This window comes from Leptonotus elevatus, chromosome 14, assembly GCF_054856555.1.
Source record: "Leptonotus elevatus isolate MCC_2025b chromosome 14, RoL_Lele_1.0, whole genome shotgun sequence".
Lineage (NCBI taxonomy): Eukaryota > Metazoa > Chordata > Actinopteri > Syngnathiformes > Syngnathidae > Leptonotus > Leptonotus elevatus.
Window position 1 is genome coordinate 5,393,438 of NC_141252.1, and position 27,529 is coordinate 5,420,966.

At 46.7% G+C, this 27,529-nt stretch overlaps 1 protein-coding gene across 1 annotated transcript; it reads right to left on the reverse strand.

The window, feature by feature from the left end:
* Positions 1-7,693: 7,693 nt before the first annotated feature.
* On the reverse strand, positions 7,694-25,875 carry prkd1 (protein kinase D1). Its single transcript, XM_086094879.1, has 21 exons — positions 25,283-25,875; positions 22,122-22,260; positions 21,402-21,533; positions 20,240-20,415; positions 20,134-20,157; positions 19,000-19,207; positions 18,299-18,364; positions 18,016-18,208; positions 16,701-16,824; positions 16,156-16,233; positions 15,918-16,070; positions 14,715-14,826; positions 14,038-14,090; positions 12,733-12,805; positions 12,056-12,162; positions 11,525-11,686; positions 11,077-11,175; positions 10,834-10,994; positions 10,405-10,511; positions 8,756-8,841; positions 7,694-8,052 (listed from the first exon to the last, which is right to left on the reverse strand). Exons 1-21 carry the CDS (start codon positions 25,514-25,516, stop codon positions 7,840-7,842), a joined length of 2,700 nt encoding a protein of 899 aa, XP_085951005.1. The 5' UTR covers positions 25,517-25,875; the 3' UTR covers positions 7,694-7,839.
* Between the last annotated feature and the right edge of the window lie 1,654 nt (positions 25,876-27,529).

Consider the following 27,529-nt stretch of genomic DNA (forward strand, 5'->3'; position numbering starts at 1 on the left):
TACTTTTGGTTGCTTAGCGCCCCCTTCTTTAGCATAGGCTATGCAGAAGGCCACTGGCGGTAATGCATGACTTCTTCTTCTAAAGGCGCTTGACAGGTGCTTTTGGTCCATTAGCGCCCCCTTATGAAACGGAGTGCATGCATGCGGCAGTCAACTGAAAGAAAAAGAAAAAGAAAAAGACAAACAATTTCCCCCAAAAGAAGTTCGGTAAGAATTGTGCACTATGACGGTCCATTTGTTTGTATTTATGAATTTATTAACCACTGGAACCTTCGCATAAAAACCGTCACAGGAATGTGAACGTCGCGATTTGACAGAATGTTTTTGTCACTTTATTGACAAAGCGCTGTGGTTGTCATTGATTTCAATTATTATTGATTGTTTTGATCAGGTCATGTTTAATAAAACACACACGATGAAAGTAACTGCATTGGATTCAATTATAAAAGTAATATTCATATTTTTAGTAATGCGCCAAGTAAGAGAAAGAAGCTTCTTCTATTTCTGAGAATGTCTTCCATACACAAGCAAAATTGCTACTGCATGAAATCCTGACCTGAATCGAAAATCAATGTGAATTGAATCAAATTGAATAGATTTTGGAAATCTGAATCGATTCCAACTCTCATGTCAACATTGTGCACAGTTTGAATTGTGTTCTTTGTTTGACCACTAGGGGGCGCCCACATTCAACCACAGTCGTAATATGCTCACCTGACTTCACGAGCATGCGGCCAACGTCCTCGTCTTCTTCTGTGGTGTAAAAAGGAAATGAATGCGTGCGGCGGCGCCGGTTGATCTAAGATGGCGGCAAAAAGCACAACTTGAGCCCTCAGACGATCAGCTGGCAAAAGAATCTCCAGGAAGTGAGCGACGACGACGATGGCGGCGGCGGCGGCGGCGGCGGCGGCGGCGGGCTGATTGCTACGTGGTCGCTCGCCCCCTCGCCATCGCTGGCTCAATGGCGACAATCATTTGTCTGATTTGATGCCAGACGCTGTCTTGATTAATCCTGATTTGGATGGATGATGACCCCCCAGCGACCCCCCCCCCCCCCACACACACACACTCGTCATCACCAGTATCACCAGTGACACCATGCACACGCACGCGCAATCTCTCACACGCAAACACACTCACACAGGTAATTAGACCGTCACACAAAAAAACACACGCTCTCTCATGTGCACGCACTCACCCGACGCAACAAGCACGTGTGGCGGGCACACGGAGGGACGATGTCGCGGTTGCCGCGGTTGCCACGGTAACGCCGCAGCCGCTTCCTGTCTGCGCGTTCGATGACAAACACGTCGGCGTGATCGCTCTGGCTGTTTAGGAAACACAAGACGGCGACGACGAGATGGCGTTTGGCGTTTGGCGGGCGTTTGCCGGGCATTTGGCGTTTGGCGGGCGTTTGGCAGGCGTTTGGCGGGCGTTTGGCGGGCGTTTGGCGGGCGTTTGGCGGGCGTTTGGCGGGCGTTTGGCGGGCGTTTGGCGGGCGTTTGGCGGGCGTTTGGCGGGCTTTTGGCGGGCATTTGGCAAACGTTTGGCGGGCGGCGTCCCTCCGTCTGTTGATGGCACGCAACACAACAAAGACGCAAAAACAAAAGAAGGAACAATTAACACGCCGCGTCTCGCGCTTCACGCTCTCCTCAGTTTCCGCCGCACCGGAAACACACGCCGCAAAACACTTGTTGTCTTTTCACCCTCCGCACGCACGCACGCGCGCACGCGCGCACGCGTCCTAGCTTAAAAAGAACGAGACGTCAAAGTTAGCGTAGACCGGAAGTGTCATTTTGTTGACTCGGTTTGACGTGTCAAGTCAGAGTTTATTTTTGTAAATCAGATGAAATGAAATGAATGAATGAATTGTTTCTTTTTTTACAGCGTACAACACCTGACGATGTCTCACAGGTCGGAGATCCCGGCTCGAGTAGATTCTTTTCAGAATCTTCAAAACCTCTCCCGGTGGAATCGCCACGCGGAGGATCTACAGATCCACTTTCAGAACCTTTTATGGATCCTCTCACGAGTCTCCCGGTGCAGAATCCAGTCCCGGGACGGATCCATAAAGTCGCGCAGCTCTCGTCAGTTGCCGATGAACCACGGAAGCGCTTTTGGACCCTCGCGAGTTTCATCCAGTGGTCGGTCCAGATCAAAGTCTGTTTCCACGGCAACCATCCTGGGTGGAAATCGGACATCTTGTTGGCGAGCCGCTCGTGTACTCGACCACCGAGTTTTCCGGCGCGCCGCTGGCCTCCCGAGGGAACTTTTGAAAAGAATCCCGCCGCCGCCGCCGCCGCCGCCACCGCCAGTTTGCCAGCCGATGTTAAGCGGCGGCAGCTTGAGGCACAAACACACAAACACATCTGTGATGGCGAGGGCGGGAAGCAGGCGGCGTGCTGGGATAATGACGGCGACATTAAAGCGCCATACAGGAAGTAAACAGCAGCGAGCGGCGAAGAAACACAAAGTCAGTTAGGCGACAATTAATTAGCAAACGGCAAAAGTTAATCGACTTCCATCACACGTGTGAAACACTTCAACCTGACGCTATCCATCAAAAAAGCATCAGACGCCGCAAGACGTCTCCGCCGCGCGCTAACCGATAGCCAGCTTAGCAGGTAGCGCCCTGTGTGTGTGTGTGTGTGCGCGCATGCATCGGTGTGTGTATACGTGTGTGGCTGAAGGAGTGTGTTTAAGAGAGTGTGTGCGTGAGTATGCATGTGTGCGTGTTTGCATGTAAGTGCATGTGTGAGAGCAGGTGTGAGAGTGTTTGTAGTGACAGCGGAACTGTTTTACTTGGCATGAGTGTGGTACGAGAGAGCGCGTGTCTGTATAAGTGGATGTGAGTGAGAGACAGACAATGTGTGTGAGAGCAAGAGAAAGGGTATGTATGGGTGTGTAATGTGAGAGAAATTCTGAGAGAGAGAGGGTATGTCTGTGTTTAGGTGTGCGTGTGAGTATGTGTTTTTGGTATGAGAGAGCACGAGTGTATTCATGTGCGTGTGTTATTGTGCACGTGTAAGTGCGTTTGCATCTGAGGGAGTGTGAGAGAGTGCCGATGAGAGTGCTTTTTTGTGAGAGCATGAGATAGCATGTCAATGAGTGTATGCGTGCGTTCTTGTGTGTGTGTTTTTGTGTACACACAAAATATGTGTGTGTGTGTGTGTGCGTTTGCATGTGAGGGAGAATGTGAGAGAGCGAGTCATTGAGTGTACGCACGCGTTTTTGTGTGTGTGAATGTAGCAGAAGGTGAAGTTGAAAGTTGAGGGGTCGCGGGGTCGCGGGGTCAGCGAGGTCAGCGAGGGTTTCTTCCGCACTTGTGAAGCAACACAAAGCACCTTTGCACGTGAATCACGATTGGCCGGCAACCATCTTGGGAGATCATGGTCTTACTGTTGATTGAACAAAAGCTCACCTCCAGCAATCCGAGGAAATCACAATGTCCCGTCACGGCTGAGCTATTTTCACAACATTTTGGTGACCCCCTGACCCGGTGGATCCTGTAGGGAATATTGTCTTCCATGTTCAAGTGCAGGCTCATGCGCACGAATGACAGTTTCCGCAGCAACCACAAACAAGATGGCCGCCCAGCACCGCCGCCATGCGGTCCGCCGTCCCTGATCCAGACCTGAAGCCGGACCTCAAGGCCCGCCTCGTCCCATTGGGCCAAAGCGCTCACAAAAAGAGAAGGGGGTGGAGCCATGGAAGACGACACGAGCGCACACGCGCACGCGCACTAAAAGAAAGCGCGTGCGTTTCACCTGAAAAGATGAACTCCAGCATGCATGTGAAATAATAAGAACAAATATTGACTCATAAGTGGAAAGAAAAAACAAGAATCCAAAGAGCAAATCTGACAGATAAATAAATAAATAAATAAGATTGAATCAGTCCAAATGTGAAAATATTCTAAGAAATGATTTGTCTTACATAAAAGAACTGCAATATTTAGCATGTTTGATTTTTTTTCTGTCTTTAATTGTCGAAAAATCCTTTTTTCAAAAGAGGACAAATGACAAGTGTTGGGCGATTTTCCAAATGTTTCTCACCGCCGACCGATTGCGTCATCGACGTCATCGGTCACGTTCTTACCTTGGCCTTTGTTTATTATTATGATTATGTTTGGATGATTGTGTTGTTGCGCGCTGACAGGAAAAGTCAAACAAGAAATAAATAAAGGAGCGTCAAAGGAGGCCTCGGCGGGACTTTGGCTTACGAGCGACAAGAACACAAAGAACATTTAAAAAAAGAAAAAGAAAGAAAGAAAGAAAGAAAGAAAAAGTCTCGACGTCGACGACAAAAACAAGCACAAGCGACCAAATCATCTCCGCGCACGTGCCAAGGTAAAACAAACACAAACTTTTTCCCATCATATGTCAAATAATGACATATTTTTTAAATGATGACATAAAAAAGTAACAAGTAGAAATGCAGTCATGTTGAAATTATGATTTAAAAAAAATGTGTGTGGAGGGTGAAAAAAAAAAGATTTGATCAGTAACATTGTTGTTTGACTTAAAAAAACGAATTTGTTATCATTATTATTATATGACTCGAAAGTCATAAGAACATCAGTAAAAATATATTTTCTGAGCAGAAATAATAATAATAATAATAATAATAATAGTATACAATCAAGTATAAATCCATCAATCATCTTTTTTTATTTTTTTTATTAGATTTTTTCTGATATCATAAATAATAGGTTCATAATAACACATTTGTAAATTTGTAATGTTTTCATGGCGTCATTGTTAATAATAAAAAGGATCATTTTCATAACGTATCAAGATTTGTTTCTAAAAGCTTCAAAATGTCCGCGAAGAACATTTTCGTGATGTCGGCGGAACATTTTCAGAAGAAATGCGAGATTCTTTTTGTTTTTTAAATCACAACACAAATGAAGTTCTATTTTAAAAAGTAGCATTTATTTATTCATTGACTAAAATACAAATTTGATACTTTAATGAGCACTGAAATGAATAATGACTAACTAAATACATTGACTTTGGATTGATTGCAGAACCGTCCGGTTTTGTTGGGGTCTTTTTTTTGGGGGGGGGGGGGCATAGTGGAAATAAGAAAACTAAAACTAAATGCAGATCATCTTCTTTGAAAACATTCTGAAGTCTGACTTGAGAATTGCAAAGCTGTTTTTGTCAAACGTTTATGTTCTCATCAATTGATCAATTTGAGTTTTTGCTTCCATAAAATCCAGCATTTGCCAAAACTCTTTTATTGTTGAAATATTTGCGCTCGACGCGCATTATTATTGTTATTATGAAGAAAATGTGAGAATTTGTGCTATTAAGCAGGATAAAGTTACACCAAAATAGAAAGCGCAAATTAGAAAAGATAAGAATAAATGGGCGCGCACGCACGCACGCGCCCTAAATCGTGCACGTTTTTAGGGCGCGTGCGCGTGCGCCCAGTTGCAAACCTCGATGATTTTTTTCCCCGTTTTGTTTGTCTCCATTTCATGAAAGATGAAATCATTTCCGTTGCAACCTGCTCGCGTTTCTTTCGCCGTCGAATTCTCTGGAATTATTTTTGCGTGTTTTTAATTGCGCGCGTTTGCGTGTTCATCGTGCGCGCGAATTTGCTCGCAGGACGTGTTTGTTGTTGTTGTCTGCTCTTTCTTAAATGTGTGTGCGCGCGCGTGTGTGCTCATGTGGCCTGCCGCGTCCCAACAAGCACGGCGGTAGGTGTTACACACACACGCGCGCGCGCGCACACACGCTCGCGCGCGCACACACAGAAGCAGTGTCCTCTCTCAGGGCGCCATCTAGTGTCATCGGGCGCCAAAACGTGGTCAAAATAATAGAAACATCACATTTGGTCAGTTCGATTTTTGTTTTTGAAAATCTAAAATCTAAATTTAACTACAAGGGTGATCAATTGTGCAAAATTCAAAACATTTAGCTATTTTGTCGTGTCTATAGTATTTATTTTATTAATTGACGATTAAAAAAAATCTCATTATCATAAATTATGAATCCTGAACACATTTTCATTTTTGAGAAAAAAATGGTTGTCATTTATTTTATTTATTACACTAAATGTAGTTTGTTTATTTCATTGTATTTGTTTCATTAATTTTGTAACTTTGTGTAAATCCACATAAAGCAGGATTTGTTTGTATGTCGCCTAACGAATACATCAATAATAGAAAGAAAAACCAAATAAACTAGAGATGGATGAGTACCTGTACCAGGTATCGGACCTCATTTCAAGGTATCGGTGCTATCGGATGCTCTCCTGTGGCCGCTTTCCGATCCGGAACATAATGCACGCATGTGTGACAGATGGCCATTAAGAATTTATTTCAATTCATTGAATTGCACGTCCTTTACAAAACATGTATTTTGTTAACAAATGCAAAAAAGAGAATAGAAAATTGCCGGCATGATTTTCATGCAATTTGAAGGAAAAAGGCCATCTTGGTTTTGGGGGTATCAAAAGTACTATAGTAGCATGATAGTATCGGCACTTAGTATCGGTGACTACTCAAGAGTTGAGTCCTTGTACTGGTATCGGCCTGAAAAAAATGTGGTATCAAACATCTCCGGTTACGAGTGAAGCAAAACTGCAAATTGCACAAAACACCGGATGTTCGCCAGCAAAAGGAGTTCACAATTTTCCCCTTACTTTTTTATTTGATTTATTTATTTTTTATTAGTATTGTTTTCCAAATATATTTGGTATTTATTTTTTATTTTTTAAAACATCTTTTTCTATTTTATTTATCCAATTTCCCCTTCACTCGTAACTTGTGGTATCGGACGCCCTCGTCAATTTACTCGTGCAACAGAAATGTCATACGCTCGTGGCAACAAAACTTCTGGCGTTAGAGCTCGTCGTCGTTCTACTCGTGCACTGAACCTCATCGTCTCGCAAAAAGCGTCCTCGTACGTGGACAAGCCAAAGCACTAGTGTGAAAAACAACGGATTGGTCGCCAAGCACAAAACAAATTCCGACAGACTATTTCTGTAAGGACATTTTTATTTGTTTAGTCACTCCCAATAAATGACGACGTCATCGCACAGTAAGACCTCAGCCAAGGCTAAATTGATAGCAAATTGCTCATTTGTTAGCTCGTCGTCTCTCCAACAAAGGAGTCTCAGAAAAGGTGACCCATCGCTGGTAGAGGTAATACAATGTTTTATCGTTCCCCAGAAGTTTTTCCCCCCCCCACATGTATCCAGAGTTTGTTGTTGTTTCAGTGCTAACACGCTAACATGTAGCATGTTAGCGTGCCAACACACATGAGGTTTTCTTGGAATGAAGCGCAAATCATTTCATTAGCGTAGATGCTAACAAAAGACAAAGAAGAGAAACGTGCCATTAGCATTGAACGCTAACTATGTTAGCATATCGTTTGAGACTCAACAAAGTTTAGCCTGGGGTTAGCAATGAGTTAGCATCGCGCACACGGACAGATGAGCTGCTACCGATCGCTTGCTTGCGTCTCAAGAAACAAACTACAAAACCAAGAGGAACGTTTCTGAGTGCTGAGGTTGCGCTTCGCATAACGCTTTTGTTTTCTTTCATCTTTTTGCATCAACTTCCCGCCAAATTGTTGTCAATATTTCCAATCATCTTCCTATTGTTTTTGTTCCAACTTCCTATTTATATTCATCAACTTCCTGATGGTTTCCCCTCCATTTTTTTCAACTTCCTGTTCGTTTGCATTGAACTTCCTGTCAGTCTTGTTCCAACTTCCTCTTTATATCCATCAACTCCGTCAAGTTTTTGTTGTTGTTTTTGCGTCAACTTCCTGTTTGTTAGCAGGAACTTCCCGTCAGTGCTGCCTTGGGCACTTCCTGCGGTCTTCAGAGTTCGCTGACGCGCTCGCTGAGCGTCTCCAGCTCGTCCTCGCGGGCGGGATAGAGCGGCGCCCCCTGCTGGCCGGCCAAGTAGGCGAGCGCGTGGCCCCCGCCGAGCCTGGCGTGATGACGCCAGCGCAGGTCGTCGCTCTCGTGCGTCACGTAGCGCTCGTCCACGCGGCCCTCCAGGCTGCGCAGGTCCAACCACATCTGGTAGTCCTGCAAACCGCCACGAGCGAACACGCTTGGAGGGAAAACGCGCTCGGACCACAAATGGCTCCTTTCATCCGCTCACTCACTATTCAAACATTTGTTCACGGAGTCGCACTCACTCATACATTTTGCTAAGCGCACAAACACACACTATTTCATGCATTCACTCATTCATGCATTCACTCATTCACGCATTCACTCATTCATGCATTCACTCATCCACTTAGGCTGTCAATCATGCAGTTATGCATTCACTCAATCACTATTCATGCATTCATTCATGGAGTCACAATGACTTGATATTTTATATATTCACACTCACGCTTTCACACAGAAACATCATGCATTCACTCAATGCCACTTATGTGCTCACCCGCTCACTCACTCATGCAATCACGCGCGCGTTCACTCACTTGCACATCATTCGTCTTCGCTCATTCCTTCACAAACTCCTATTTTGCCATGCATTCACTCATTCATGAAGGAATTCTTGTTTTGAAGTTCTCATTTGTCTTGATTCATTCACTGTCACTTTGTCATGCATTCATTCACTTATTCATGTATTGATTCGTCTTTTCGCTCACATGTTTTAGACTTCACTCATTCACTCCCCGTGTTGATTCATTGGCACATCATTTCCACCCGTTCTGGTATTTTTTGTCATGCATTCACTCATTTATTCATGTATTCACTCACACCGTGTTCTGACCTGCAGCCAAGCGTGACAAAGTGTTTTGTCAACACTGAAGCGCTTCCTCATCTTCACCTGCAGAAGATTGTTGATCAGGTCGATGGCTGAAGAAGGAGCAGAAGGGGGAGGGGCGCTTAAGGCTGGTGCCAAACCGGCGACAAATCTGTTGAGCTCCTCCAGCATTTTATTTGACGTTGTCAAATATATCGATCAATTCCTTTTTTCAACTCCATGTATCGGTCAATCGCCCCTTTAGCCCCGGAAGAGGAACAATTCTGGAGCTGTGGCTGCGGAGGATGTGCCCCCCCCCCCCCCCCCGCCTTGCACCCTCCCTGGAGAGAGGGTCAGCAGAGGCTAATGAGCTAAGCTAACATGATGTTAACATTTCTTCAGGGGTCAGCGGTCTGAGCAGCTCCAGCGGCGAGGGGCCCCGATTTGGGCGGGGGAGGTGGGGGCGGGACGGCGGGACGGGGGGACGGGGGGGGGGGGGGGTCTACGGGGCCTGGTCGGGTTGATGAAGGTGAGGGCGGGGCAAGGGATACGGAGGGGGGCGCCATCGCTTGGCATTATGCACATGAATGCATCGCTGCTTCAATGGAGCCCCCCCACCCCCCAATAGCCCCGCCCCCTGCGACCGCTCGCATTTTCGGTGCTGCACAACTTTTGTCGACGTTCCTGCTTGACAGGTGAGAAAACCCGCATTGCTAACGAGCTAATGAAAAGCTTACCTCAGCAACCAAGTAGTTATTAAGTAAAGTAAAAGAAACGAGCACGGCATGGCTCGGTGCAATAAACAAACTAACTAACTAAGTTAACAATAATAACATAACTGACTAACTAACGAGCCAAGTAACAGACAGACTTTGTAACACAAAAACACACTGAATCGTTGATGACGGCAACCAACTAACTAACCACTCACTGACGGGCTGAGCGACCTCCTAACTCTTTTTCCTCGCAGACTTACTAACGCGTTCGCTCACTGACTCATTGACGGACTCCGGTCCGAGACAAGACTCAAAGTTGAACCCAAGTGGAGGTCGCCGCGGCGCCCAAACAAAAAACAAATCATCTCAGCGGGGACAAGATGGTGGTCGAGATGGACTCGTGAGCGTAATGGCCGTCGACAGGCGGCGTGAAATGCGCTAGCGCGCTAACGCCAACCCCGGCGGATGTTGCTCATTAAAGACAGCGGGGGGGGGGGAGGCCGGCGAACGGGAAAGTCGTCAGCGTCTCGCAGTTGACACTTCCATTCAACTTTCATTCGTTTTTTACGCTCCGCCGAGTCAAACCTTCTGCCGCAGGACGTCAAGTTAGCGTGATTAGCTTAGCATGAGAGCAACAAACACACCAGTCTGGCCAGTCGCCAGGGCAAAAGATACATTCCGTCACAGGATGTCAAAGGAAGGTGTTAAATATGGCATCAAAGCAGTTAAGCAACTAACTAACTAACTAACTAACTAACTAACTAACTAACTAACTAACTAACTAACGAACAAACTAACTAACTAACTAACTAAGGAAGGACGCAATCATCAACATGGCCACCGAAATAATACCGAGCCAACAAACTTCTCCAAACGCGCGTACACTGAAGAAATCCATTCTCATTGTTAAAAACAACAACATGAAGATCAGATGCTTCTCCATTTTCTACTCGAACCTACCTTCGGAGGAGACTTTTTTCCAGGGGTGCGGCGGGTACATGAAGTCGGCGTTCTGGATCTGATCGTTGATGTCTTCGTCTTCGTTAAACGGGAACGTTCCGCTGAGGCTGAAGACGGCGGAAGACAACACGGCGGGAACGTTGAGCGACATTCCCAAAGATTAGCGGCGAAATAAACAAACAAAACAAACGATGAGAAATGCAACTCAAGATGGTTGCAATGAGCCGCTCCCGATCTTCGGACTTCGACTCACGAGACAAACCGCGACGGAAAAGTGATAAAATGCGAGAAGAAAGAATCTCCACGGAAACAGAACCAGCGTTGCCGCAATTCACGACAAACGAAAGAAGCGGCGGACGAACGATGGCGAGGATTTCACAAACAAAAGGTCGTACGCCAACAAAGCGTCGGCGTCCGCGGCGCACGAACCTGACGTAGACGATGACGCCGACCGACCACATGTCCAGCGAGCGGTTATATCCTCGGTTCCGCAGCACCTCCGGCGCCAGGTACGCCGGCGTTCCCACCACCGAGCGGCGGAAGGACGTCTCGCCGATGATGCGAGCGAATCCAAAGTCGCACAGTTTCACCTGCCGCCAGCAAAAAAAAATGAGGACGAGTCGGCGCTCGCCGGCCGGCGCCCTCTCCCCATTGGCCGAGCCGGTTTGTCACCTGAGGGAGCGGATCGGCCGACGCCAGCAGAACGTTTTCGGGTTTCAGGTCGCAGTGGACGATGTTCTTGAAGTGGAGATGACGCAGCGCCACTAGGATCTGAACGCACGGCGGCAACAAGGCAAAGAAAGATTCTGCAAGGCCCGCACAATATTGCGTTCTATCAAAACATGGCGGCCACCAGAAGAAAGACGACTTTCGTCTTTCATCGGGAAAAAAACAATTCTATGGGTTTCCGTTTTGCAGCAATTAGCATCACAATCGAGATGAGTTTCTTCATTATTCACAAACCGGCAAAAAGAGATTGGAGCAGCACGGTTGATCTCTTATACTCGTTTTTGTAATCACTACCGTTGCTTCAAGCGTTCTGTTGGGTTGAGAGGCTGCATCCCAAAATACGAGTGACATGATTTCAAAAGGTTTCTGGGAGCAAACGCGGCGCAGCGACCTGCGTGACGAGGAACTTGGTGATGCGCTCGGGCAGGCGTCCTTTCTCGCTGGACAGGATCATCTCCAGCATGTCGCCGTGGAGCTTCTCCATCACCACAAAAACCCGCTCGGGGGTCTCGAACATGCAGTCCAGGTTGACCACGCCGGGGTGGTGCAGGTTCTGACCGCAAAGACAAACACGCACATTCGCACAACACGGATGTCACTTCCTGGAGCCGCCCGCCTCCATTTCCTGTAACCGGCCTTCACTTCCTGCTTGCTGTCATGTGCAGAGGTGGCAAAACCGGGTGCAGGAAATCAAAGCCCTGCCACAGTTTGGCTTTAGCCCCTTGTGCTAGCTAGCGAGCGAGCTAGCTAGCGAGCGAGCTAGCTAGCTCCTCGGGTGCTCGTTTAGCTGATAAGGAGCTAGCTAGCTAGCACAAGGGGCTAAAGCCAAACCTGATAGCGAGCTCGCTAGCTAAAGCCAAACTGTGGCAGGGCTTTGACTTGCACCCGGTTTTGCCACCTGTGCGTACGTGCGCGTGCGTACCTGCAAGATGGCCACCTCGTTTCGAAGCTGACTCTCTTGTTTGGTGGGGAAGCGAAGCTTGTCGATAATCTTGATGGCCACATCTCGACTCGACTTCCTGTGCTTCCCTGGCAACATGCGCGCACACAAACGCAAAAAGTTGATGTGAGTTGGCGGGCAAACGGATTCTCGCAGACGATGGAATTGGGATTCAATTTGGGATTTTCCCAAAGCAGTAAGAAGTTCCTATTTTTGCCCCAAATGAATTTGACATCTTCATTACGATTGATGCGCAACGAACACTTTTCAAAAGCCATTTTTGCGCTCGCCGCGGACCGAAGATGACATCATCTGCGCCGACTTTGCTGACCAAAGCCAGAAAACAGAAAACAGAAAACGTTAGCTACTTCCTTAGCACAGGTGCGCGTGGGAAAATGGGTTTGTCGTACAAGAAAAATAATGGCGGCATTCTGGGCCAAATATTCTTTTTGACGGCTGAAAGCGAGCAAAAGCAAACCTTTTCATTTGATTCGGCACAAAACTTTCATGGACACGGAAAGAAATCGGGCAACTTTGCTGACATTTCGAGCATTTGGACAATTTCCAATTGACGACATTCGTCGATCGCCGCGTGAGATCGCGTTTCGGTTCGCAAAGCGGGATTCGCTCCGGCGCTTTTGTGGCGTGTTATGTTTGACCTCCATAGACGATTCCAAATTGTCCGGAGCCGAGAACTTCATCCGGAAAGATCTGGTAGATGGAGTTGATGTCCTGAAAGACACAAAAAGACGTTTGACTTGGATTGGAAGTTATTTTCTTCCTGACGGTCCCCAACAACTTTTCCAACCGGTGACCGACTTTAATTCACTCACACGAATGTCTTTTTGAGATTTTGCTAACGATTTGATTGGATTGTCTTAAAATATTCAAGAAAAGTCAAGCTTTTAATTTGTCCCCTAAAAAAGACAAACGTTCAACTCAAAATGTCATGTAACAAGTCAAAAGACGACGTTTCTGCCTCATATTGCACAAGAAAGTTGCGTTCCTAAACCCGTCCTTCCATTTTCGAAAGCGCTTGTCCTCACCAGGATCGCGGGGGTTGCTGGAGCCTATCCCAGCTGGCTCCGCGCAGTAGGCGGGGTACGCCCTCAACTGCTTGCCAGCCAATCGCAGTATATTAGACATTTTATATTGATTTGTTTTTTATTTTTATTTCATGAGAAAAGGCATTTTACAAAATCAACAAAGACATGAATTATACAATGTGAACGGATATTTTTTTTAATTTCATGTCAAAAGCGCTTTACAACATAAAAGAGGGCAAACTTATTTATTTCTCCTTTTTTGCTGATCCGAAAAACGATCCAATAAAAACCAATGCTGATTTTGACTTAACATGCGTGTCAAAAATGTGACACTTGACATCACGGCAGGCGTGCATGCGAGCGTGTGCGTGTTTCTGTAGCGTGTGTTATGTGTGTTGTGATTATTGTGTATTTTCTAGTGATGTTTTTGTGTATGTTGCGTGCGTGCTTTCTTGGCTGTTGTTGGATTTTGCGGTTTGTGTATCAAACATTTCCAGTTGCCTTGTCACATCAGCTGGTGTGTGCGTGCGCGGGTGCGCGCGTGCGTGTGTGCGTGCGCTGACAGGCTAATATCACACCTCGCTCAGGAGCGCACAAAGAAGACAATATTAGTGTCTGCCGGCTGCCTAATTGCCACGCGTCGCCATGGCGACGCTCGCTCAGCTTCACTAAGTCATCGCAATCATCTCCAGCCGAGTTGCCGTGCGTGCGTGCGGACAGACCGACCGACCGCTCGCTCACGTCGGCCCATGTGACGTCTCATACGCACGCACACGCACACACACACACACACACACACACACACACACACACACACACACACACACACACACATTTAGCGCGGCCATGACAACATTTGGGAAAACCGTCGGCACAACGAGACATAGCTGGTGCGTGCGTGCGTGCGTGCGTGCTCACCACATTCTCCTGGATGTGACAGTTGGACACGGAAATACTGACGGAGATTTCCTCTGCGACAAAAGACGGAGAAAAAATATATAAACAAAGAAAAGAAAAGAACATCCAGAATGTGCTACCAAGAGTCGTCATATTTGGACCTGATGCCGCATCGAGACAACAACAATAAAATGGAAATTGAACATTCTCCACCGGTCGAATACCTCAAATTTGGTAGTAACTGGAAAAAAAAAAGGTGGTTTCGAGAAGTTTGCCGCAGAAGGTCAAAGCCGAGATGACCTTATTTGGTGCAGTCAAAATGCAAAATGGTGGCTTTCCTGTCTTCCTCGGCATGACTTCTTGAGACTTTTTGTGCGTCTATTCACGATCAATAAGTCGACCAAATTTCATGTTGCTGAGTCAAGTTGACTGAATTTTCCAAACATTTCAACGATCCCTAGAAATGGACCCCAAAATGGCCGCTTGATTTCCTCGGCGACTTTTTGGTGGGTCTTCTCATGACAGACGAGCCAACCAAATTTCCCGTTGCTAAGTTGAGGCTGACTTTGGGGTCAGAATTTTGTACGATCCCTAGAACTGACCCAGTCGCGAGTCACGAGCTCGTCGGCGTCAATAAAAAGCGGCGAATATCGGCGAGGGTTCCGCGCGCGAGTCGACGGCCGCGGCGATGTACTCACTGTGCCCGTCGCCATGGCGACCGTGGGAGACGCCCGTGGAGACGGCGGGCATGAGGGCGTGCTGGATGGCCATCTCCCACATGCGGGCCACGTCACGACCCGCGCCGCTCACCTGGCAGGAAGTGACATCATCGGCAGTCGGCAGTCAGTCACAGACACTCACAAGCAAACGCACTCGCTGGCCACTTCATTAGGTACACGTGCTCGAGTCATCATTCCTAATCGGATTGTTCCAAAGTGCCGGTAACGAGTTTTTCAAGGTTTTTCCAAAGTCACAAATTCACCAAATGTTTTTGGTGAATTTGTGACCTGATGCAAATTTAGGTGGAGCGCATGCCAGCACCGCAAAAATGGGTTTGTTGGCGTCCGCAGCTCAAAGCCAGACCGAGCGAGCGACGTGACGTTTGCTCAATCATGAGTCGACCCACAAAAATTCTCCAAAGAAAATTCTCTCTGAAAAGACAACGCAAGCGTGACATCTTGGTTTGTCGCGACCATTTCAGGCTGATTTGGAACATTTGCAGAACTCCCTTGATTAAAAAATCTAAATAACAATCCAGTTTGGTCAAACCACACGGAATTTGGCAGACATGTCAATCACGAAAGAAAAAAAAGCCGTCAGAAGCTCAACGACACATTTTGTTTGTCACTTTGAGGGTCGTTTTTGAAAAAACGAAACAAAACAAAAAGCTTCCAAAGCCAGTTGGGCTGGCAAGATGAAATCTGCTCGACATGAGAAGACCCACAAAAAAGTCACGCCTGGAAAAGTCTCCATTTCAAAGAGTTTGAATGCAAACTTCTTATGGATTTTTTTCTCCCAAATGTTAGCAAGCGCAAGAATCCCAAATCAATTCCAATTTCAATTGTTAGCATCATCGTAAACAAGATGATGATCATTTTTGAGCAGTTTAAATGTATACATTTGCACCTTTTTTGATTAGAATTTTGAAATAACAAACGGAATCAATTTCGTTTCATGCAATAGGAACTCGCATAACGATAGCGTTGCCTTCATTTTGTACAATTATTTGATGAAATGATGGCCCAAATAACGGCGATGCTTATCTTTCCCATAATGCAGCCGATTGAAGTGAATTGTTTGCGCGCCTGCGACCTTCGCCGACCCGGCACGTTATTGCCACGCGGGTGTACCTAATGTTGTGACCAGCCAATGCTGGCATTCGGGTGGTTTTGTTGCGTCACCAGCAAGTCGCCGCCGCCGATGATGTCCTCGCCCACAAAATAAACCAGCGCGGCGGCGGTGGCGATCTGGAAGCAGTGCGCGTTGGCGCCGTCCGGCAGAAGCGACGAGGTCCGAGCGGCCTCCAGCGACAAAATCTCCGACAGCGGAATCTCCTGGACGGCGCACGCGAGCACAAACGTTCCAAATGGGACAAATGTCGTTTTGGACTGGCGAACATTCATCATTTGCGACATTTACCTTGTAGTATTTACTTCCCGTGTCGTTCTGGTACAAGGTGATGCATTTGCTGTCCAAGCGCCAGTAATGCCGCTTCCTCTGAAACAGATTATTACGCAATCATCGCCTTTGCCTGAATCGGTCCGACGATTCGTTATTCATACGAAAATATAGCTTTGAACCCGCTCGGACCAAAGGAACTACGTGGACATCACTCGGGGAGCTTCATTCCATCGAAAATAGTGCATTGACGGCATCTGCAAGTGTGTTAAAGTCAGTTGAAAAAAAAGTGGTGCTTTGGCGCCATTTTGTGACATTTTTGTTACAAGTAGCTTTGAAAAAGTGAGTTGAGGAGCTTCATTTCAACAAAAGTAGAGCTGCGGCTCCATCTTCATGCAAAGGAACTATGTCGGCGTGAGTCCAGGAGCTCCATTTCAACCCTTTTCGATGCTCATTGAGCCACTTTTTTTCTAGGGGAGGGGCGTCAATTACGCACAGCATACAGGAATGCTAAGCTAGGTGCCCGTTGCTAGGCTACATGCTACGCTAGCGGCTTTTTGGCTTACCAGAGTGTCCTTGCTGGTGTAGTGGACCATCCAGCCTTCCTTCATCACGTTGCTGTTCTTCCTTTTGGTGTGTTTGACCGACTGGACCACCCTCATGAGCGGGATGTTGTTACTGGTCGACGGGCTGCAGGGGGCGGGGCAAACGTTTGATTGACACGCCCGTTGCTCATTCACAGGTCGATCGGCGGACCTCAGGGCTCTGTCATAAATACTCTAACGTAGGAAATCGCATCAATTGTTTGAAAACACCAAAACGAACACGAAGACACAATTTCAAATGGGAACTTCTCGATCGGGGCTTAAAGCGCATTTTGAAACCCGAATCCTGCCTTGGAGTCCTTATTTAACGTGACACTCGGTCCCCAATTTGCAACATGAACTCCTGTTTGAAACCCTAACCTTGGCTTAATTGGAAACCAGGACCCTGTCTTGAAACCCCAACTTACTTTGATACCTCGAACCTGAGCCGGAAACCCTCATTTGGCACCTTACCCCTTTTTTTAAACCCATCATCCTAAAATGGAAACCCTAACTTGATACTTTAACCCCGTCTTGGAACGAGCGGTGTCGGGATGAAAACATTTTCATCGTAATTAATCGCATGAATTCAACAGTTAGCTCACGATTCATTGTAAATTTCATATCTTTTCTAATTGTACAATGACATGGAAAAGTTTCCATAATCTTGTTAACATAAAAGTGGAGAAAAAGTCAAACTGATAGAAATATGGCCGCATCTTTTAGACATTGCTACAGTAATTTCATCATTCATAAAATTGAGTTAAATTTCAATAATAATAATAATAATAATAATAAATGTAATTTATCAGCGCCTTTCATGACACTCAAGGACGCTTTCAGGGCAGAGTAAACTCAACTAAGACAATTAAAAGCAAACCCCAAAATGAAGGCACAGAAAAATAAAATCAATAAATACAAAGGCATCAAATCAAGAGAGTAAAAGGAAAAACTGGCGGTAAAAAATGAGTGTGATATTGATTTGTGTTGGTCATTTTTCTGCCACGAGATGGCACAATTGCATTTGTAAGACATGGGTGACAGCTCAGTGCATTTGTCTTTTTTGGAGCTATTTCATCTTTAACATGAAGTCCTTTTTGAAATTCTGCAACGTGACCCCAGCGGCCGCAAACATGCGCGTGAACAAAAAGGAACTTGAAACAAACTCACTCTTTTTGAAACCCGAATTGAAAATCCTAATCCTCAAAATCTTTCATGTCAAAGCCCAAATCTGTTTTGAAAACTGAAGCCAATCAGCGTGTTTTGAAAGCCCAATTTGGAACCCGACTCCTTGCACCTGATGGCTCTGCTGGACTCGTCCCCGTCCGGGTCCTGCGGGTCTCCCGCCTCCGTGGCCTTGGCCGCGGCCATGTCGTCCGCCGCCGCGGCGCCGTCGTCCGCGTCGTCCGTCAGGCTGCCGCCCCTCTCCCGGTCGTCAAGGCAACCGTCCGCCGCGTTGCCGTCAGACTCCGCCCCCGGGCTCAGCAGCTCTGCGGGATCCAAAGTGCAAACGCGTGCGTGTGAGTGTGTGCACGTGCGTGCGTGCGTGTGCATGTGCACGTGCGTGCGTGTGTGATCACCTCCTTCTCCCAAGCAGTTGTTTGGAACCTTCGGAGCGCAACGCTTGTGACAGTTGAACCGACAATCTGAACAAGAAGCAGAAAGTTACTGGTGACGTCCAAGGCTACTCATGTGGCCCTTGGGGCTCACCACGTTGATGAACCCCGCCTCAAGTGATCAATTGGAGTTGTTTTATATATTTTTTATGTTTTATAAAAATGGCTTTGCCCAGTTTTTTGGAATTATTATTTTTATTTTCTTCTATTTTTCAGAATTGTTTGTTTGCTTTTTTCTACACTCTTTTGAAAATCCTCCCCGAGTTTTGGGGATTTTTTTTTTCACGACACTAAAAAATGTTCCAAAAAATGACCAACCCCAAAAAATGTTCCCTAAACCCCCAAAATAAATAAATATTGAACAAAAACAAAGCAAGCCCCCCCACGCCCAAAAAAGACTTTTCTTTTTTCTTTCTTCAAGTGAATGCAATACGCTTTGAAATTTGTAGGAAATGTGCTGGCGAGTGATTTGTGTTCCTTTTGGAATGTTGGCGCTCCTCGTGGGACACATGGCCACGGGTTAGACCTGGAAGTGGTGCTGGGAGAGAACAGAAGTTGAATGTGGCTACATTGCATGCTAGCGGGCTACACGTGTGACGAGTAGCGTGAAAAAGCAAAAGATTGGCGTCGTGTGTTGTGCGTGCGTGCGTGCGTGCGCGCGTTACCTTTGCACTGCAGGCCTTGCCTGAAGATGCCCTTGAGGAGTTTCTTGCAGTGCTGGCAGACGGTGGGCCGCGTGTACGAGTGGATGAGGAAGCTGTGAGGAACTTTGACCTTGGACAGCAGCAGCTTGTCCAGCTGGATGGGTCGCCCCACGTACGACTGGCAGCTGGCGCGCCGCTCGCGACCCCAGCGCGCCTCCCACGAACACTTCTGACACAAACGCAAGCAACGCGTTCAGCGTCCTCACGCAAAACACGCACAACTGTCAAAACGTTCCAAACTCTACTTTCAAGTCCGAAAACCATATCCCAACCTTCAAACCCTAATTTGAAACCTTAACTCATTGACTGGCAGCCATCTTGACTGAAGCAACCCCCTTCACTCCCGGCGGTTTGTAATATTGTGTTCTATTGCTATCAAAACATGGAAGCTACCAAAAGAAAGATTCGAGTCTCTTCTTTTATCAGGAAAAAAAAGTTGAGTTCTATCCATTTCTGTAAGTTGCATCATTATTTACAAAGCTGGGATGTAAATGAGCTTCTTCTTTTTTTCAACATGGCCCTCGTTGGTCTCTTATACTCTGCTGCTGCCTGCTGGCCATTTGGGACACTTAAAACATTTAGAATAGAAAGTATTTATAGGTTTTCGGGAGCAAATGAGTTGGCTGGCAACCCTCATTTGAAGCCTCTTTATGAACCCGAACCTTTAAAAGCCCCCAAACCTAAACCAAGTTTGAAAACCCCCAAAACGGAAACCTTTAAGTCTTCATTTCAACCTCCTTTCCAAACCCTAACCCTGGTTTCAAACACCATCTGGAACGTGAAGCCCAAAAGCCACATTTTCAACACGAATCCTTATTTTAAAGCCGAACCCAGACTTGGAACCCGAACCATTTGAAAGCCTGACAACATTTTCTTTGAAACATTAAGCCTTATTTAAACCCTTGTTTTAAACCCGAGCCCTGGGTCGAAACTCGGACTTGTGACATGAATTCCAAATTGTTTTCAAAAGCCGAAGCCGGGCCTGAAACCCGAACCTGAAATCCGAACCCAAAGTCCGGCCGGACTTGAAGATTTCCCCGGTTTCAAACCCTAACCCCGTTTTGAAAACCCAAACGGTTGTTTTGTGGGCCTGACCTCCATGTTGGGGCTGGCGGGGGACTGCAAGACAAAAGAGGAAACAGGAAGTCAGGCGCTGCGTGCACTTTGCGTGCACTTTGCGTGCGTGCGTGACGGTGCTGACCAGCATGGCCTCGTCGCCATATTGGGGCGGCGGCGAGGGCTCGGCGGAGAGGGGACGCCCCCCCGGGATGGCCTGCACCCCCGTCAGGGACACGTTGGACGGGCGGCGTTTCCTCACGCCGCTGCAGTTGTTGGGGATCTTAAAGGCGCAGCGCTTGTGGTAGTTCAGACCGCAGCCTAAAAAAATCAAATGGGAAAAAAACAAAAACGAAATTTCTCCATACGGAAACGTCGAGAATAGTGATTGAGAATGTTGACAGAACGAAGCGGCAAGAAGAAACTGACATGGCCAACATTGAAAAAAGGTTGTCTCAAAACAAAGCAGAGGTTTGATTCCGAAGAAGTGGCTTTCATCGTTTTGAAGGCTACGCTAACCAATGAACCGAAACGCTTCACTCAAATTTACAACCGCTTGAATTACACAGCGAACCTCCCTCCATCACAATGTTCTTGATTTTTTGGGGTAGAGTTTTGGGTGTAATTCCACTGACGATCACTTGATGGCGCCAACCGGTGTGGTTTGAAAGAAGAAGAAGAAAAACAGGAAGTATTTCAAGTCAGCTGAGTTTTTGCTGCAGACTATTCATTGTCAAATCCTCTTCAATCCTGCTTTTTATGCCTGTAGCTTTATTTTGTGATGGATCATTTGAGATGGCAAGTCAAGTTTGGTAGGAATTTTGATTTGATTTTTGACAGGCATGGCGACACTGTATGATATTTTTGTCTTAGCTCGTGCTCTCACTGCATTCTGCATGTTTGAGGAAGTTTGCAATGTTTTTTTGTAAGAGCATTAAATAAACTTTAGGTGCTGTAAATGCTTTTAAAAACATGCCTAGCCAGGAGGGGGGGTTATTTTGTGGATTTCATCATGGAGGGGGGCATTACTGTACAAACAAACTGTAGAGAAACATCATAAAAATTGTAACCAAATAAAAGTTTGAAGAAAATATTTTGTATGTTTTGGATTTTGTTGATTGCAAACAGTTCAGGGTGTACCCCGCCTACTGCCCGAAGCCAGCTGGGATAGGCTCCAGCAACCCCCACGACCATTGTGAGGACAAGCGGTACAGAAAATGGATGGATGGATGATTGCAAACATGCACTTTTTAACTTTTTTTAAAAGAAAATCCGATAGTTTGCCAAACAGAAGATTTGAATTTGACCTTCGCACTTGAGGCCTTGGCGCACCAGCCCCCACAGCATCTCGCCGCAGTGGTCGCAGAAGGCGGGCGCACGGTACGAGTGCACAAACAGGCAATGCGGACGGATCTGGAAGTCCTCCACCGTGGCCGAACCTGAACATACACAAAAGCAGATTGAAAGATGTTTGTTTTTGTGAAAATATCAATTTCCCGGCATCGTGTCTTCACTTCCTGTTAGCTGTCCGTGCTAACCATATTAGCAATTTGGAGTGCAATGCAAAATGTATGACAGGAAGTCAGCTAAGCGGCAGCTGTCCGGCTGTTAGCTTAGCCGCTTGCTAGCTCCTGGACACATACGACGCCTCAACTTCATAAGCGTGGATCCCTACAGAGACCTCATTTGCATATTTTGTGGGGTGAGATTTTATTTGCTTTGCTTTAATTCGATTTAAAAAAATCCAAGCAAAATCTCTGAAATGCTCGACTCCCACCTTTTATTGCCAGACACGTCCAATTTAGAAACGCATACAACAACTCAGATAATTGATCATCAACAGATCAAGTGATTCTTAAAAAAAAGGTCACAATTTGGTGCTCAGGCCAAAACCGTGTCGATATCAACTTGGACGCCATCTATTGGCCAATCTTTTCCTGGTGGACTTTTACAGGCAGGGCTCAGTCCCAAGACTCCCAATGAGTAAGAATGCCATCAAATCATGACAAGAACGCAAGTTCGCTTACCCGAGAGGACGGCCTCCACCAAATCTCCTTCTTGAATCTGCGAAGCCGAGCGGAGCAGCTGCAGAACGTTGTCCGACGTCGGGTCATGGCGGAAGAGCAGGATCTTGTCATACATGCCATAAAAGCCGCACTCGGGAATCTGAAGGGAACGCTAGCGTTAGCTCGGCGCTAGCTCGTTTCAAAGCAGGTTAGCCACGAGCCAGATTAGCCGGCCGGCCGGCACCCAAGGGAATCACCGTTCAAATGAATTAAAGTGAATCGGCAGAGAGTTAGCGTCAACTGTGGTGTGCAACGGTTCGAAAACATCTTGAGATTCCTTTTAAGCGAAGAACTTTGGAAAGTGGAGAAAAGGATTTTTGAGGACTTTGAGGAGTGACGAGCAGATGATGTCATCCAAACGGGGAGGAGGAGGAGGAGGAGGAGGAGGAGGAAGGTGTGCTGCCGCTCGTCACACCTTCACCTCTTCACTTCCTTTATTTCCAGTCCACTCGTCTCCTCTGGTCCTCCTGATGCTCGTCGCCACGGCAACGGCACTCCGTTGGCATGGCAGCCGCCGCCGCCGCTCAAGGCTTCTTCCTCTTCGCCGGCCCTCTTTTAACACACGCGCATGCACGCACACGCACGCACACACGGCAAGGCATGATGGGTAGCAGACCCAAAACTTTCCATTCTGGATCGCACGCACGCACGCACGCACGCACGCACGCACGCACTTCCCTGCGAGGCATGATGGGTAGCAGCACTAAAAGTTGTCGCCTCATAATCAAGTGTGGATGAGAAAACACTTTGTCGGCGCACACACATCATGCGTGTGCGTGTGTGAGAGTCATAATGGCAGGAGGACACTTCACAGGCGCAATCATCACCATCATCATCTTCAGTTGCCGAGCAACAGGAGGAAAAAACCTCAACTGACACAAACGACTTTATGAGAAGTGTTAGCCTCGCCGCACACGCCTGTTTTGGAGATCGGTAGCCACGTTTACGCACCCGAGTCCAGCGGAAGCCGCTTTTCTTATGATTCGCTTTTTCAAGATTTCATGTACAAAAAAGAAAAGCAAAAGACGTTTGCTAGTTTTATCAAAGGTTCAACAAACAGGAAAGCGAAATCCAACACGTACGATCTGCAAAAGACATCCTGGCAAAAGTCAGACCTTCAAAATAAAAGCTCGCAGTAACATTACAGATTTGCAAAACAGGTCAGATTTTTGACACAATGTAACGTTTCCCACAAAATCACCTTTTTTTCTTTTTTTGCACTCAAGTCTCAAGTGGTTTTGTTTTTAAGTACCCGCCGATACCGAGTCTCGATCTCGATCTCGTGGCAATTCATTACAAAGAAAAAAGAGCGCACCCAAATTGTACGGCTCTCTTTTGATTAAACCTCATGCTAATGTCTGTTAGCCCATCTATGGCGTCACATGATATGTTAGCATTGCGCGAGTGATGAGCTTCGTTATGTCATCATCACTATTTCTCACACAGTTGGGGCCATTTTTCATTTTTTCCAAACTTCATTCCCAAGCAGTCTCACACACGCGCACATTAATCAGTTCATTTGTGCGAACGTGTTAAGTGTGGCGTGCTGTCATGCAGGTGTTGAGGTCACCTGCTGCGCCTTTTAGCAACGTTGCGTGCACGCGTGTGTGCTCCGTTAGCATCATCGCTAACGGTACAGGTGCAAAAGTGTCGCCTAAAGTGCGACAATTAGAGTAACTTAATGGACACATCAGCGTGCGCGTGTGCGCGTGCACGTGTGCGTGTGCGCGTGCATGCGCATGCGAGTGTTTGTGTTAACATGTGTTGATGCATTTGTGTGTGTGTTTGCTAGCGGCTTCTTCACCAGAAGCCGCAAAGCAAACAGAGGCGGGATTCTTCTGTCTTCCAACAGGAAAATGGCGGGAATCCGTCCGCGTCCACGTGCTAACATCACGCGCTAACGCACGCACGCACGCACGCACGGCCAAAGTGATGTAAAGTCGTCTGCGTCTGCAGCGACGACACAAACATGGTGTCAATACAACCTTCCTGTGTGGGCGGAGCCAAACAGGAAGTCACGTGACAACCAAGATGGCCGCTGACATGTGGCAAATATTTCAATAAGAAAACATGGTCACATGAGCCTTATTGACGTCACATGACCCGGTGGCGGCAGGGGTCAAACGTTATTGACGGTTAGCGTGGTTAGCCTGCAGCGTTGCACATGATCTCTGCATGACCCGCATTGAATTTTCCCCTGGACCGCACACACATGCGCACACACACGCACACAAACTCAAAACATGTTAGCATTTTAGCTCCGTGCTTTGTTGACATTTGAAAGGTGAAAACATTTGTTTGTGTTCATCCGTTACCGTGACAACCGACAGCATTGAAATAATGATTTCATTATCAACTTACAGTTTATTAGCCTGTCTGCTAGCAAACATTTGCTCGTCGGCGCCAAACAAGGCAAGGCACTCACGATTATTCGCTCGATCCCGGGATCGATCGGAAGCTGGCTGTGCCGTCGCCCTTGCGCCAGTCCCGCATTGCAACATTGGAAATATTCCGCCCCAAAAAGCCCGGCTTGCGTTGGGTCTGACTGGCGACGGCTGTATGAAGAGTCATAGGACCACATTTCCCAAGATTCTTAGACACGGAAGCAGGAAGTAGTTGTAGTTCCAGTATGACAAAAACCTGCTTGCTAGCGATTAGCTACTGATGAGAACACAAACGTGAATGTGAAAGTAAATCGGAACGAATTGAACACGCTTGTCGTCGATCTATTGGATGAATCGCTATGACAACTGTGTGATTGACATACAGGCGACATACGGACACACGGACGCCGGGACCGGACCGGACTGGACCGGACCTTCATAACAGCGGTACAAAACAATGGCTTGAGCGAAATCCGCTGGGACTTGCGACACAAAACTGAAAACCGGGACTGTTCGGTCTACATGACGTTCCACATTTGTTAGCATCTACGCTAGCCTAACTCATTTGAAATGTTTAATAGTGTCTGTTCTGTGATTGGCTGAAAAGTTGCTTGCCGTGAACGTTGCAATTATGCTGAGCATTTGTTAGCATGTTGCTGCGCATCATGCCGATGCTGACTTTGCTGACTGATTCTAACGCTTATTGTTGATGATGATGGCGACGCTTCCTGTCCTTACCTTCTGGTCCACGATGGAGCAGGCCACCTCGCGCACCTGAGCCAGACTCACGTCCGCCGAGTCCAGCAGGACCGGCTCTCGGCTCAGACCGATCTGGATGTGGAAGGACAGCACGCCTCCTCCTCCGCCGCCGCCGCCGCCGCCGCCTCCTCCTTCTCCCCTCTCTCCTCCCCCCGGTGGCCCCCCAGGGAAGGAGAGCGGGCTGGGAGTGCGAATGAGCGGAGGCGCACTCATGCCGGCAACAGAGCAAAAAGATCCAGATCCGGACCCAGACGGGCGACAGCCGAGAAGGAGGAAGAGGAAGAGGAGGAAGAGGAGGAGGTACGGACGTCAGAAGTTCCAAATAGGAGCAAAAATGCGCGAGGAGGAAAAGCAGGAAGAGGGACTGGAGGAAGAGACACTCCACCGGACTCTGGCGCTACTGTGGAGGGAAAGGAGGAGGAGGAGGTGGGGGCGAGGGGATGAAGAGGGAGAGTCTTTCCTCTTCATCCTGATGATGATGACCATCATCATCATCATCATGTGACACGCTCAAGTTTGCTGAAAACAACACAAAGTTATCATGGTTGCCGTGGAGACGCAGCAGCCAGCCCGCGCGCCGCTCCCATTGGACCAACGTGATCACGCGACGGAGACCAGCAGCCAATCAAAAGAGAGAAGTCGCAGGCTTAGCAACAGAGGCTAATGCTAGCTCGGAGACTGTTTCATCCGAACAGGATGTTGAAGAATGAATAGAATACAATAAAATAATAAAATGTTCAAGATGATTTGATTTTTTTTTTTTTATAATAATAAGTTACATTTCTTGACAGTAAGAGTTACTGTAAGTTGACATACCAAGCAATATGTTTTTAAAGTGTATTTTAAGTGTTTGTGATCTTCACTAACTAACTGACTTATGAGGTTAACAAAGAAACTAACAAAACAAGTAACTTACAAACAAACTAAATATGGAGCACATTTACGAGCTCACTAATCGACGAGCTTACTAAATAACTACAGTCAATTATTAACTTACTAATTAGCCAGCTTACCAACTGACTAGGAAACAAATATTAACAAGATAACCAAACCAAATAAAAAAGTACTAAAATAAACTAAAGCACCTTTACTAACAAACTAACTATATATATAATTATATATAACATATAGACAGACTAACTCGCAAACAAAGAAACTAAAAATGGAACACAATTATGAGCTTACTGACTGACTGACTTGGTTCAAGAAATTAACAAGCGAGCAAAACTATTGACTAACTGACAACGACAATAAAGACTTTTATTAACAAGCTAACTCACGAGGTTAATAAATAAGCTACCAAAACAACTGACTAAGCGACTAACATGGAAGATAATTGCTAGCTAACTGACGAGCTTGCGTCAAATGACGAACATATAAACTTTTTACTTACATTACAAAATGACTGACTTGACGAGTTCAACAGAAATGAAGAAAAGAAGAAGCCAACAAAAAGTAGAACTAAAACACCTTCACTAACGGCAATTTCCCGCGTTTGACGAACTTGCCAAGAAACTGAAACTGAAAAATGAACGAGCCCATCTTGGAGTTTGTGTTTCCATCCAACCGTTTGGAATGTTTGAAGCTATACATCGAAAAGAGAAGAAGAAGAAGAAGAGCAGGAAGCCGCTGCGCCGCCATGATGTCATCGTAAGAGTTTTCTTTCGTAAATCTTGATCAAGCGTACTTTTTCTTTGCGGTTTTCCTTCTCAACTTGCATGAATATTCGCTTCTTGAATTCATTCCCAAAAGTTTTCACTTTGCTTTGGGACGACAAACGCAACGCGTGACGTCATTTGCAAAACCTGTTTCCATTGGCAAAATTCACATTTTCCTTCACCTCCTCGAAATGTAGAAACTTTTTGGGCCACATTCTCGAATTTCTAGCGTTTTAGTTTCGCACAAAAGTGGAATAAAAACGGGTGGATGGAAACCTTGTGGGATTTGCATTGCTCAAAAACCCAGCAGCCATTTTGCGAAGCGTTTATCCCAGCTGCCTTGGGGCAGTAGGCGGGTCACGCCCTCAACTGCTCGCCAGCCAATCGCAGGGCACCAACAACCATTCACACTCACAATCGCACTGAGGGACAACTTAGAGAGTTCATAAAGCGACCGTGCTTGTTTTTGAAATGTAGGAGGAAATCGCAGTGCTCGGAGAACATAAGGCCGGAGCCCGGATTCGAACCCACGACCTCTGAACCGTGAGGCGGACGCGCTAGCCAGCCG

Bases quoted from the DNA above. Each gene is read 5' to 3' on its own strand.
- prkd1 (XM_086094879.1), bottom strand. From the start codon at position 25,516: ATGAGTGCGCCTCCGCTCATTCGCACTCCCAGCCCGCTCTCCTTCCCT. The intron at 22,261-25,282 runs GTAAGGACAGGA...CGTTCCCTTCAG, and splicing joins GCTCCATCGTGGACCAGAAG to ATTCCCGAGTGCGGCTTTTA. The intron at 16,825-18,015 runs GTGCAAGGAGTC...CGCCCCCTGCAG, and splicing joins GAGTCCAGCAGAGCCATCAG to CCCGTCGACCAGTAACAACA.